Below are 14,548 nucleotides of genomic sequence, written 5' to 3' on the forward strand. Positions count from 1 at the left end.
TTAATAAATAGGACTTTTTTTTTTTCTTAGGGAAAAAGATCTTGAAGAAGCTCTGGAAGCAGGAGGTTGTGATCTTGAAACTTTGAGAAATATAATTCAAGGAAGACCACTGCCTGCTGATCTAAGGACCAAAGTTTGGAAGGTAACTAGAAACTGAAATGAAGAATAATATTTTCATTTATTATTCAGTCACTGAAGAATAATATTTTTAAAAGTTTATTGTTTCAGCTGTCTTAGTTGCAGAAAACTTAATCTTATGAACATGCCTCATCTAGAAAATTCATCAAGCAGCAGCTTATTAAAATGTGTGTTTCTGTAGTGTTTGGTATATTTAACAATAATGGTTTAGATTTTAGAACATAATATATACTTTTGTAGCCATTAGAAATGGTGTTCACAGGGCCAGGTGCGATGGCTCAAGCCTGTAATCCCAGCACTTTGGGAGGCCAAGGCAGGCGTATCACCTGAGGTCAGGAGTTGGAGACCCACCTTGCCAACATGGTGAAACCCCATCTCTACTAAGAGGCTGAGGCACAAGAATTGTTTGAACCCAAAAGCAGGAGAATCTCTTGAACCCAAGAGGCGAGGCTATGGTGAGCTGAGGTAGTGCCATTGCACTCCAGCCTGAGCGATAAAGTGAGACTCCATCTCAAAACAAACAAACAAGTAGTAGTAGTATTTATGAAAATTGTTTCATGAAACAAGGTACAATCCATGAGTAAAATAGTATGTATATTTGCAGATACAGAATGATCATAGCAATTGTTAAAAAAAAAAAAAAAAGATATGCCTCTGGCTGTTGGGGTTATAGGAAATTTTCCCTTTATTTTCCTCATTCAGCTATTCTCCAGTGCGTGGGTATTACAATTTTTAAAAATTTTGAATTAAAATATTGTTATGATTACAAAAGAAATACATGTATTTGTGGAAACATATACAGCATAACAAATAACCACAAAGGATAAACTAAAAATCTGTTATCTACCATTTATAGGTAAAACATACAAGGGCTTAGTGCTTACTTTTTTACCTTTTTGCCCTATGCACATATATTTAACAGAAATGGAATTAAAACTGTGCATAGCATTCTGAACATTTATTATAGAAACTTAAGCACATGCAAAAGCATAGAGCTTATATAATGAACTCCCAAGTGTCCATAACCCAGCTTTAGCTGGTATCAATATTTAGCCAATCCTGTTTGATTAGTATGCTCATCCTTTCCTCCCCACCCCACTCACTGCATTATTTTAAAGCAAATCCTTGGTAGTATACTAATAGTTTAATATGAAAGTCTGAAACATTTAAACAAATGGTAATTCCTGGCCAGATGCAGTGGCTCACACCTGTAATCCCAGCATTTTGGTAGGCCGAGGCGGGTGGATCACCTGAGGTCAGAAGTTTGAGATCAGCTTGGCCAATGTGGCGAACCCCCGTCTCTACTAAAAATACAAAAATTAACTGGGTGTGGTGGCACGTGTCTGTAGTCCCAGCTACTTAGGAGGCTATGGCAGGAGAATTGCTTGAACCTGGGAGGTGGAGATTGCAGCCAGCCGAGATCGTGCCACTGCACTCCAACCTGAGCAACAGAGCGAGGCTCAGCCTCATAAAAAAAAAAGGTAATTTCTTAATATCATAAAATAATTTAGTTGTCTCATACATGTATTTTTATAGGTGATTTGTCTAAGTTTGAGTTCTAGTGGCCTACCTGTTGGATTTGAATATGTCACTTAAGATTCTTTAAATCAACAGTTTTTTTATATACTTAAAACCTTACAAAACAGCAAAAACATTTTCTCAATTTATTAAGTATTCTTCTGTATAATTTAAAAATATACATGGCACAGATGTACTTTTTCTTTCCCAGTACATTCTGTTATTTTTACATTAAAAAAAAAAACCAAAAGATGATTCTTGTGTAAATTTAGATAGCTAAATATATAAATATTTTGGGTAATTTATTGTATTCACTGAATCAACGTGAAGTAATATTTGATGTAGGTGGATTTAAAATAATTCTGCTGGTTAATTGTGACATGACTAAAGACTCAACATTTGGTGGATTGTCAATATCTTAATTGTAATCTTTGTTACTATTTTAATATTCAGGCCTTTGATTATTACAGCACGTTTTCCAAGAATGAGGAATAACTTATGAAGCTAGGCTCTTTTCAAATCTTTCTTCCAGATTGCTCTGAATGTTGCAGGAAAAGGTGATAGTTTGGCGTCATGGGATGGAATTTTAGACTTGCCAGAACAGAACACTATTCACAAAGATTGCCTGCAGTTTATTGGTAAGCTTAATAATCGTTTTCAGGCAGAGATAAATTTTGGAAGTAATTTTTGGGTTGAGGAATCGCTCTTCAGAATTATCTTCTTATAATTTCAGAATTTGAAAAAGGTTTGTAAATAGCTTTAGAACTTTCCTTTTGACATTCTTATGAAATATTGTCTACTTATTTTAAGAGAGCCTAGTTTTGACTGGGTGCCATTGGTTCATGCCTGTAATCCCAGTACTTTGGGAGACCGAGGTGAATGGATCACCTGAGGTCAGGAGTTCAAGACCAGCCTGGCCAATATGACAAAACCCCATCTCTACTAAAAAATACAAAAATTAGCCAGACATGGTGACTTGGGAAGCCAAGGCAGGAAAATTGCCTGAACACGGGAGGCAAAGGTTGCAGTGAGCTGAGATCACACCAGTGTAGGTGACAGAGTGAGACTCTGAAAAAAAAGATGGCCTAGTTTTTACTATTTCTTTTTCATGGGTTTGTCGTAGTCTTAAATTTGATTTTTGTATAATTAAAGATCTGTATGATTGTATGCAGCCCTCAAATTAAAGGGGGCTTTGTTCCAAAAGTTTATCTATAAATCATAGTTTGTGGTCTGCTGTAGAGAAACTACTGTAAATTGTGGTTGAACAGGTTTCTAATCACCCCACAAGATTATTTCAATTCACAGAATGGATTAATTTAGTTTATACTTCTTTTAAATTCATCTGTAGTGCATTGCTGTATTTTTGTTTTTCTTTCCATCATATTTTAGTTAAATTATTGACTTGATAGGCCTGTGCCTGGTAAACACAACTGAAACATTGCTGGTGTGGGCAAAAGAAAGAATTTGGTAGTGGAGATTGAATTCCTTTCCCTCGTCTTGACAGAGTTACAGCAATAGCTGTCCATCATGGGGTGGGTGATAATCTGTTTAGATAATACTTTTGCTTCCCAGGAATATGGGCTATGATTATCTTTGCCTACTCCATTGATTCAGATTGGCCATTTTTATGTTTGACATATCTAGATTAGGCATTACTAAGTGCTAATATTTAGTGAATACTGAATGTATTTATGTCTTCTGTTTCTTTCCCTTCTCTTTCAACAGACTAGGTAAGAAAACATACTTAAGTAAAACTGTATTTCTTAATTTTCTTTTAACAACTGTCTTAAAGTTAAAAAGACTGTTATAAGGCTGGGTGTGTTGGCTCACACCTGTAATCCCAGCACTTTGGGAGGCCGAGGCCAGCGGATCACCCGATGTCAGGAGTTTGAGACCAGCCTGGCCAACATGGTGAAACCCTGTCTCTACTAAAAGTACAAAATTAGCCGGACGTGGTGGTGGGTGCCTGCAGTCCCAGCTAATTGGGATGCTAAGGCAGGAGAATCACTTGAAGCCAGGAGGCAGAGGTTGCAGTGAGCTGAGATCCATCACACCATTGCACTTCAGCCTGGGCGACAAGAGCAAAACTCCATCTCAAAAAAGAAAAACTATTAGAAAGAGTTTCGACTATGTTTTTTTCCTTGGGTTTTGGATCTGTGAACCAATGATTGTTAAGTATAAGAGAAAATGTGCTTTCGTGTAGTTTTACTTTCTTTCTATAAAGGTACTAACACAGTATTGTCTATTTGTAAACAAGTGTTATGTCCAATAACAGCCTCTAACAGGCCCTCGGTGACTTTATTTTTAACATTTATTTTCTAGATCAGCTTTCAGTGCCAGAGGAGAAGGCAGCAGAATTACTTTTGGATATCGAATCTGTAATTACCTTTTATTGTAAATCACGTAACATTAAATATAGCACATCCCTTAGCTGGATACATCTACTCAAACCATTGGTGCATCTTCAGCTACCACGCAGCGATTTATACAACTGCTTTTATGCCATAATGAATAAGTACATTCCCAGGTAAAACATTATATAGTTTTCTTAGAGTTTTTAAAAGTGAATACAGGTCTAGTTTGCTTTAAGCTAAAGTTGCTAGATTAACTTTGGCAGTAAAGTAAAAGGTTCAAGTAATTTTGAAGGTTGTTTGAGCCATAATTGTTATTTTATTTTTGTGGTTATAAACATTTTTTAAATGATTCTTTAGTTAAAAATGTATACTTCTGAAGTGGTTACCAGGGTTGGAGTTATGGGAGAAAGTGGGGAGATCTAGGTCAAAGGATGCAAAATAGCAAATATGTGTGATGAACAAGTTGAAAGACCTAATATAGGCCGTGGGGACTATAGTTAATTATATAGTCATAGCTGCTTTTGCCACAGAGGAGAAAGTGGCCGTGGGAGATGATAGGTACATTGTTTTGTTCTGTGATAGTAACCATTTCTATGTGGTTTTTATAACGTTGTATATTTTAAGTATACACAAGAAATTTATTTTTAAAAAAGAATTTATGATTTTAGAGTTTATATACATAATTCTTCCAGTTTATTTGGTGGTATCTCTATTTTAGTTTCTTTACCTGTAAAATAAAAACATTACAGTGTGCAAGTGAAAAGTAAAATTTTAGGGGTGCTACCTTATTGAGGAGTTTAGATTGAAGTGTGCTGAATGTTAGGAAGGTGAAATATAGAGTGCTATGGGAATGTATAATGGGGGCCACCTAACTTATCCTGGAGGTCAGGAATGGCTCCCTTGGGTAAGTGGCATTTAAGTTGAGATCAGACAGATGTGCAGGTGGCTATGGTGGGGGTCGTGGTGTGGTGGGCAGCACTCATGAGGCAAGAAAGAATTGCTGCAGTTCCCAATGCAGTGGATCAGATAGTTAGAATTTTAGTGCCAAAAAAACTTTTAGATATAGTCTAGACTAGTGGCTTGGTTGTACAACCTTGAATGCACATTAGAACTATAGGGGAGCTCTTAAAAATCCTAATGACTCTTTGCATGCATGAATAATTAAATCAAACTCCATTGGTGATGGGACCTAGGCATCAGTTTGTTTAGAGCTTACTAATTAATTTCAGCGTATAGCCAAGGTAGAGAATCACTAATCTGGACTTTGATAGTTAACTGACTCTTATTTCTTATTACCTTTTATGTGATACCACACTGTACAGGGTGTGTGTTTTGTATTTTTTCTTAATAGTGACCACTGTAAGGTAGATACCTCTGATTTACAGCTACAGAAACTGAAGCAAAGGAAGAAAAATTAAATTACTTTCCAGGATTATACTTCTGGTGTGTGATAGAGTCAGGATTTAAACCTAAGTTTGTATAGATAGCCAGGACTTTACTGATATGCTTCTCTGCCCTGGTTGCTTATTAGAATCAACTGAGGCACTTTTTCTCTTTCTTTTTTTAATAACAACTTTATTGAGATATTGTTTACATACCATAAAATTCACCGCTTTAATGTGTACAATTCACTGGCTTTAGTTATAGTCACAGAGTTGTACAGCCATAGCCACAACCAATTTTAGAACATTTTATCACCCCAAAGAGAAATCCCATATCCATTAGTAGTCAAGTCTCCGTTTTCTCCCAAAATGGGAGGAAGGATTGGTATGGTTCCTCGCATTCCTCCCCTATATAAGGAATCATAGTTTACATGTTTTTTGTGACTGCCTTTAATGTTTAGCATTATGTTTTCATATTGTATCATGTATCATACTTCATTTCTTTTTTTTGCCAAGTATTTTTTTATTGTATGTGTATACCACATTTTATTCATCAGTTGATGGATATTTGGATTTTCACTTTTTTACTGAGTATGTTGCTGTGAACATTTGTATACAAGTTTTTATGTAGGCATGTTTTTCTGGGATGTATGTGCCTACAAGGGGAATTGCTGGACCATATGGTAATTATGTTTAACTTTTTGTGGAATTGCTGGATTTTTCCAAAGCAGCTGCATTGTATGTTACCAAGTCAGTGGAGATCCCGGTTTTTCCACATCCTTGTCAACATTTGTCTTTTGCTTATAGCCCATCCTAGTGAATGTGAAGTAACATTTCTTTATAGTTTTTGACTTGCATTTCCCTAATGGCTAATGCTGAGCATCTTTTTATGTGTTTATTGGCAATTTGTATTTCTTCTTTGGAGAAATGACTCTTCACCCAAAGTACTTTTAGAATATACTGGTCCCTAGAGTTGTTGTTGTTGTGGGTTTTTTTTTTCAATAAGTCTTTTGCACTCCTTTATTTTTCCCCAATAAGCTGTTAAAGTTTCAAATATAAGTGGACTGCAAAGAGCATAGGTATAGGTATTTTTAAATCTCCCCAGGTGATTCTGATGTGCACCAGGATGGAGAACCTTTGCGCTACCTTAAAGCCATACTGCTTTATGTGAAGAAAACAGACTTGACCCCAGGAGTTTGAGACCAGCCTAGGCAACATAGTGAGACCCTGACTCTACAAAAAAAAATTTTTTTTAATTAGGCAGGTGGTGGTGGTGTGCACCTGTAGTCCCAGCTACTCAGGAGGCCGAGGTGGGAGGACCACCTGAGCCCAGGGAGGTTGAGGCTAAAGTGAACCATGATCCTGTCACTGCATTCCATCCTGGAGACAGTGAGACCCTGTCTTAAAAAAAATAAAAAATAAAAATACTTAAAAGAAACTACAGCATTAATTTCATTTATTTTATTATTTTTTTTTTACGTGAGGCCTTTTACCTTCATTTTCTTCACAGTTTGCTTTTTTAGAGATGGTATCCCTACAAAAATACCACTTGCTGAAATATTGAATTATATATATAAGGGAGCAGTATGGCGTGATGACTTAATGTCCAGTTTCTGTGTACAAGTCTTAGCTCCAACACTTCTTGGCTATTTTACTTTCAGTGAGCTATTTGATTTCAATTGAGCCTCAGTTTTCTTATCTGTAAAATGGGTATATATTTCATAGGATCATTTGATAAAATGTAAGATAAAATGAAATAACTTTGTAGAATGCTTACTATATTGTCTGGCACATGGTATTTCCTCAATAAATAGTTGACTTTTATTATGATGGCCTGTGCTTTGAGCTGTTTTCAGTTTTTTGCCAATTCATTAGATACATTCTTGCCTCCTTCCCTTGTAATAGTAGAATGTATCTCAGTACAAAAGCTGAATGGAGTAAAGTTGATGGAACTGAGGAATTAGTGAAGCCTCCTGGTCTAAATGAAGAAGAATGAGTCAACACCTTGTTAACAGTAACACCGTACTTTAACCAGACTGTCTGGAATTAACTGCATTTGCAGTATTGCTTTTTTATTTTTAACTGTTTTGGTTAAAAAGTAACTACCTCTGGCCCAGCATGGTGGCTCATGCCTGGAATCGCAGCAGTTTGGGAGGCCAAGGAGGGAGGATCATTTGAGCCCCGGAGTTCAAGATCAGCCTGGGTAACATGAAAAAACAAAAAATAAAAAGTCAGCCAGGCATGGTGGTGTAGTACCTGTAGTGCCAGCTACTAGAGAGGCCGAGTGGGAGGGTGCTTTGAGCCCAGGAGGCAGAGAGGTTGCAGTGAGCTGAGACACATCACTGCACTCCAACCTGGGTGGCAGAGCCAGACCACATCTCAAAAGAACAAACAAAAAAAACATGTAGCTATCTCCCTATATCCAGTACCAAAACTCCAATCTCTTTCGAGAGATTTTTTCTATGAAGTATTCTGTTTGAGTTATTATAAACATGCACACAGGAACATGAATTAACATGAATATAATAGTATCTAACAAATCCTCTGGGCTGGAAAGATTTTCTAAGACTGCTGCTTATGTGGGAGTTAGAAGATAATAAGGCTTCTGAATTCAAGATCAGGGCCTGAGCATGGGAAGGAGGAAGCAACTATGTTTCCTGAGGAGTGAGCCTAGTTCATGGACCACATGTGGACCTGCTCCAAGGGTTTGTTATCTCTGGGCTCAAATGCTTGTGTACCTGAGTATAGGGACAATAATTTTTGGATCAAGATTGTGAGTAGCTACTGTGACGTGTGGCAGAGGAGTTTTCTTAAAGCTGAGCAGGCTGAGATGCTTCCTGAAATGATGACCAGAAACTGTAGGGAATCCACGGCCCAAAATGCATCTGTGTGTGCTTTGTAATTATTCCTAACTTTTATTTTAGGTTTAGGGGTACATGTGCAGGTTTGTTACATAGTAAATTGTTTGTTACGGGGGTTTGGTGTACAGATTATTTCACCACCCATATGCTAAGTAGAGTACCTTCTTTCTACTTTTGAAGTCTCTGGCAGCAAAATGTGATATTTGTTTTAAAAAAGGCAAAAATCTTAATATACATGTTTGGTGCCTTTTACTTTAAAACAACATTCAGATTCAGTTTTCCCATTTCGCTCTCACAGTAACCCTTTGAAGTAGGACCGTTATTGAACAAAATGAGTATTTCGGCACCTTTTGGAATTTGTTCTGAGGACTTGGTACTCAGGCCACTTCAACAGTTTTTAAGGCCACTATTTCTGAAATGTTTACCTGCTCGTTTCACACTTGTGCCTTTGCTAAAAACATTCCTAATTGAGTATATAAACTGTGGAGCTAATGTAAAGCCTGCTTTCTAGAAGTTCTCTTTTTTGGTAGAGAAGGAAGGGGCTGGGCTTCTTCAGGGCTCTTCCGATCTCCTTTTGGGATCCCAGCTATATCAAAATAACCTAAACGTTGTTTTCAGTGATCCCTGTAGTACTCTCACTTACGTGCTGCCTGGGTTCACCTGCGAGAATCTCCCTAGAGTGGCTTTAGACCTGTTTCTACAACTTTTGTCAAGCCAGGGACATTGAAAAAGGTGTTAGCAAGGGACCCCTGCCTGTGCTGTCAGGTAGGCTTCCAGTGAATGCTGTGGAAGTGGGGATAGCAGGCAGATTGGTTACTAATGTAATGATTTCTGATCTGTTAATGCAAAAAACTTTGCTTCTCTTGTCTTCTAGGGATTGTTCCCAGAAGGGGAGACCATTTCATCTCTTCAGGTTGCTCATCCAATACCATGAGCCTGAGCTTTGTTCTTATCTTGATACAAAGAAAATTACTCCAGACTCCTATGCACTCAACTGGGTAATAAAGTGAAAGTAGGAACATTTAATGAAAAATAGATTTATATAAAACTATATTTAGGCAGGGTTTTTTTCAAAAAAGGGAAAGGAAAGTGCTAATTATAGATCATTACTGTTTAAAGCAAGGGGTAAAATTATTGGCATTTCAAAATAACTTTCTTTGCTCTTCACTTAGGTTAGTTCAGATTATTTACTATGATGTTTACTTTTATTTTACATGTATTTGTAAATATAACTAATATTTACAACTAATTACAACTAAATATTACAATTAATATTTACATATGTAATATGAATATAAAAATTTAATATATGATACATATATCAGTTCAATTGAGAACTTTGTTTAAATTGATGATGTGTATAAGAATTGGTATACAGTCACAAGGAAAATGACTTAAGGTTATCAAATGGTTAATATGATATAAAGCATAACCCAGTGCTCTATCATACTTTCTTTGTATTTTCAATGGGAAGTCTTATTTTAGGTCTATGATCCTCAGTCCTTTTTGTGTCAGGACTCTTTACACTCTTAAAATTTGTTGATGATCCACATGGATTATGCTGAGAAGAATTTAAAACTAGTCTGGGTGCCGTGGCTCATGCCTGTAATTCCAGCACTTTGGGAGGCTGAGGCAGACAGCTGAGTTGATGTCAGAAGTTTGATACCAGCCTGGCCAACATGGTAAAACCCAATCTCTATTAAAAAAAAAAAATTAGTCAGGTGTGGTGACGTGTGCCTCTTATCCCAGCTACTCAGGAGGCTGAGGCAGGAGAATCACTTGAACCTGGGAGGCAGAGGTTGCAGTGAGCCAAGATTGCACTACCGCACTTCAGCCTAGGCAACAGAATGAGACTCTATCTCAAAAAAAAAAAGTTAAAACTAAGGAATTTTAAAGGTTTATTTAAAAGTAATTATAAATTTATAACATGATGATATAAATAGTCTGTTTTAACATAAACAACTGTTTTCCAAAAGAAAATTAAAGTAGTGGCATTGTTTTATATTTTTGCAAATCTCATTAATGTTTGGCCACATCAAAGATGGATTATCCTATCTGCTTTTTTTTGAGACTGAGTTTTCGCTCTTGTTGCCCAGGCTGGAGTGCAGTGGCACGATCTCAGCTCACTGCAACTTCTGCATCCCGGGTTCAAGTGATTCTTCTGCCTCAGCCTCCCAAGTAGCTGGTATTACAGGTGCCCGCCACCGCGCCTGACTAATTTTTGTATTTTTAGTAGAGACAGAGTTTTACCATGTTGGCCAGGATGGTCTCGAACTCCTGACCTGAGGTGATCGCCTGCTTCAGCCTCCCAAAGGGCTGGGATTACAGGTGTGAGCCACCACACCTGACCCATATCTACTTCTTTATTCAGTGTGATCATATTACATATCATGTAGCCATTGGAGAATTCTATTATTTGTTTTTGATGATTTAAATATGAAAAAGGCAAGTAAATTTTACATATTTTTGTAACAACAGTTTTGACTTTATAGATCCCCTGTAAAGAATCCTGGGGGCTTCTAGGGGGTCCTCAGACCACACTTTGAAAACTGCTCTTCTGGTTAACTTGAAGATCTTTCTAAAACAATGATTGGGTGCTAGGAGACTATTCTTATTGTTTTATTATGTATTACTTAACTTTTCTTCAGGAAGAATCTCATTTCTTCCCGTTATTAACTGTGTGATCTAAGACACTTAGCCTCTGAGCTTCAATTCCTCATCTGCAAAATGGAGATAATAGAACTATCCTACTTCGGAGGATGATAGGATGAGTTAACAATCAGGATATGGGTAGCTGGAGAATTCTAACTGGTTTCACTTATGGGCTCATTAAATCTCAAACCTGAGTAGCCTGTTCTTTAGTTCCCTCTTGGCCAGTCTTGTCATTTTTTTTTTTGAGATGAGGTCTTGCTCTGGCCTCCCAGGCTGCAGTGCAGTGGCACAGTCTTGGCTCACTGCAAGCTCCACCTCCTGGGCTCAAGTGATCCTCCCACCTCAGCCTCCTGAGTAGCTGGGACTACAGACACGCACCACCATGCTCAGCTAATGTTTTAATTTTTTTTGTAGAGACAAGGTCTCACTGTATTGATTGAACTGGTCTTGGTCTCCTGGGCTCAAGCAATCCTCCCACCCAGGCCTCCCAAAGTGCTTGGGATTACAGGAGTGAGCCAAGCCTACTCTTGTCACTTTGAGTTAAAATAATAAAATACCTGTAAAACTAGCTTCTCTGAGATTCATATGATGCCACTGAATCTACTTATTTATGTTAAAGTAGTAAACGATTTCTCTTAAGCATTTTAGTAATTACTAGAGGTCTCTCTGCCTAGGAAATGCCGTTTATGATGCCAGAGCTCTGAATTAGTGCTGGTAGCTGGAGGTTCAAACTGAGTGGTTTCTCTTCAGCCAATATGCCAGATAGTTTATTCTCGCTAGCAGTATTGAATGCTGATGAAATGGAGTTTTTAAAATATCACGAGGTGAAACAATTAAAAAGTAATTCCTAAGCCTTGAGAAGCTGTCATTGTGAGCAGTGCAGTGGTAGCTTTAGTTTAGCTAAGTGAGCCCTTAAATATGGCTGAATGTTACTATTCTGTATGTGCCTCTTCTAATCTGTATTTATCATCGTAATTTTTAAAGCAACCACAAAAACCTTAGTCACATTACGTATTTTAAAAGCCTTGTGATCAAGTGTGATGGCAATTACACGGGCTGTGGAATCTTAGGCTTTTTCCTATTCCCAACACCACTCACTAGCTCTGTGAGCTTGAGAAAGTAACATCATGCAAGTTCTTCACCTGAAAAAAAATGTAGAGTAATTGAAATCTATTTTCTCACCTGTGAAGTGAGAAGAAATGTGTTTACTTTGCAGGCCTGTGGTGAGAACTAAGGTATTTTTAATGATATGTGATAATAGTTTAGTATTAGTTTAGTATTGCACAAAGTATGCGCTAAATATATGTGTTCCCATTAATTCTCTTTAGCCATTAAAAAATGTTTTAAATTTAAACCTGTAGATGGAATTATTTCTGTATCTAATGAAAATTCAATGATCTAAAAATATTATTTCATGCAACTTAAAACACTACTGGGCTTATAAAATAACAACTCTTTTATTTGAAATCTAAAACTATAGAGCTCCTGAAATCTATTGAAGGATATGAATGTTGTTTAATCTCCTTTTTTTTGTTTTGTTTTTGTTTTTGTTTTTTTGGTGAGACAGAGCCTCACTCTGTTGCTCAGGCTGGAGTGCACTGGTGCAGACTCAGCCCACTATGACCTCCCATGTTGAAGTTATTCTCTTGCCTCAGCCTCTGCAGTAGCTGGGACTGCAGACACGCGCCACCATGCCCAGCTAATTTTTGTATTTTTAGTAGAGATGGGGTTTTACTATGTTGACCAGACTGTTGTCAAACTCCTAGCCTCGGGTGATCTACCCACTTTGGCCTCCTAAAGTGCTGAGATTACAGGCATGAGCCACCTTGCCTGGCCTGACCTCTTTAAAGTGATGTACAAGTGAGCTTTGGGAGCAATTCATATTTATGTTATGATTAAAGTTTTATTAGCTGCTCTTAAATTACCGAGTTTGATCCTCACAATTACCTTGTAATTAAATACTGTGCTGTTACCATATTGTAATTATTTTAGTTACTCCTATGGTGCTCAGACCATAATTATGCTAGTTATGCCATGACAAAGATATGTGCTAGTTACTTTAGTATTCTTTTCACAACAGTAGTAGAAGATGGGTAGCAGTATTCCTCTCTTTTACAGAAGTAAAAATGGAAGCTTTAAAGAGGTTGACATGTTTTAAGTCTCACAGTTAATAAGTGGCTCCATTGTCCCTTGAATTCACATGTTTTGCCTTTAGATTTCATACACTAAGATTAAGGTAGGCGTTAAATATCAGGTGCAGATAATTTGATGTAATGTTTCTTATTCATATGCTTTAATACTTTTAAGAGAACAAGTCACCTCCAGTGGTTTATGTCTCTCATTTCATTTCCTGATTACAGCTTGGAAGTCTTTTTGCATGTTACTGTTCCGTCGAAGTCACTCAGGCAATATGGGATGGATATCTACAACAAGCAGATCCGTTTTTTATTTATTTCTTAATGTTAATTATCCTTGTTAATGCAAAGTAAGTATCTGGTTGATTAGATTTTTCTTTCCTGTTTTTTCTCAGGTGCTCTGTTAATATTTAACTCAAACTGATTTCATTCTCTTTTACAGAGAAGTCATTTTAACACAAGAGTCTGACAGCAAGGAAGAAGTTATCCGTAAGTATCATTTAAGGTAGTGAAAACATTTCGGGTCTCTTTATCGGTGTAAAACTCAGCTTCCTCATTCATCGAGTTAGGAGATTAGTCTAGAAGGGCTCTGAGAATCCTTTCACCTCTGAAATTATATAAACACTCTCCAGGTACAGATCTTAATGACTGTTTTCCTTTATTTTGTCGTCTTCATTCATTCCTTGATGTTTGTTGATGCTTTCATTCCTTTCCATATACTATTTCTTTGGTTTCAATGTTCAAATAGATTGCCCTCCTCCCTGTCTCCCTACCTATCCTTAATTTACCTTTCAATACTCATTTTATATGATATTTCAATTGTGAAACCTTGGTTTTCCTTTTGGGTTCTCCCCACCATATCCCCCACATACAGATAGTTACTTCCTCTCTATACTGCCTGGCACATTGTGCTATCTGTATAATAATGTTTATCTTACTATATTATAATGATTTATTTTTATTTTCTCACACAAGACAAAGTTCCTTAAATCAGTAACTATTTCTTAGACATTTTGTACGTTAGAGCCCTGGCACTTCTTCATATATGTTAGATAAATAAATCATAGAATTCTAATTAAGGTTAAGGAATTTGGTTTGATTGCCTGACACCATCCTTCACTAACAAGAGATTTCTATTAACAGTTTTAGCTCATTTGGGGAAATCCACTTCTCTGCAGTCATAAAAGCACCACTGTTTAGATTCCATTTACATAGTGTTTATGTTGAAGATATTTCAGTTCTGATACATAAACAATGTTTGCATTTTTCAGAAACTACTAAATATTATGTCTATAATCTTATTTCAGAGTTCTTGGAAAATACTCCATCCAGTCTGAATCTAGAAGATATAGAAGACCTTTTCTCTCTGGCTCAGTATTATTGCAGTAAAACTCCAGCTTCTTTTAGGAAGGTATAAAAGAAGAAATGACCAACTACTTTGTATTTTACATTTTGTACATTGTTTTATTACTTTGTATTCACTTTAGTTAAAATACTTTAGGTCGTCA

The 14,548-nt window shown here is 36.8% G+C and overlaps 1 protein-coding gene across 2 annotated transcripts in view; it reads left to right on the forward strand.

The window, feature by feature from the left end:
• Positions 1-14,548, forward strand: part of TBC1D23 (TBC1 domain family member 23) — a 60,484-nt gene that overhangs the window by 18,577 nt on the left and 27,359 nt on the right. For both annotated transcript variants that reach the window (XM_008982578.5, XM_002758866.6), the window contains exons 2-8: positions 31-142; positions 2,189-2,294; positions 3,979-4,183; positions 9,128-9,251; positions 13,266-13,390; positions 13,483-13,529; positions 14,348-14,451. In XM_008982578.5, the coding sequence (XP_008980826.1) occupies positions 31-142; positions 2,189-2,294; positions 3,979-4,183; positions 9,128-9,251; positions 13,266-13,390; positions 13,483-13,529; positions 14,348-14,451 (823 nt within the window). The remainder of the gene's footprint in view (positions 1-30; positions 143-2,188; positions 2,295-3,978; positions 4,184-9,127; positions 9,252-13,265; positions 13,391-13,482; positions 13,530-14,347; positions 14,452-14,548) is intronic.

The sequence above is a fragment of the Callithrix jacchus genome, chromosome 15 (genome assembly GCF_049354715.1).
Source record: "Callithrix jacchus isolate 240 chromosome 15, calJac240_pri, whole genome shotgun sequence".
In the NCBI taxonomy this organism is placed as follows: Eukaryota; Metazoa; Chordata; class Mammalia; order Primates; family Cebidae; genus Callithrix; species Callithrix jacchus.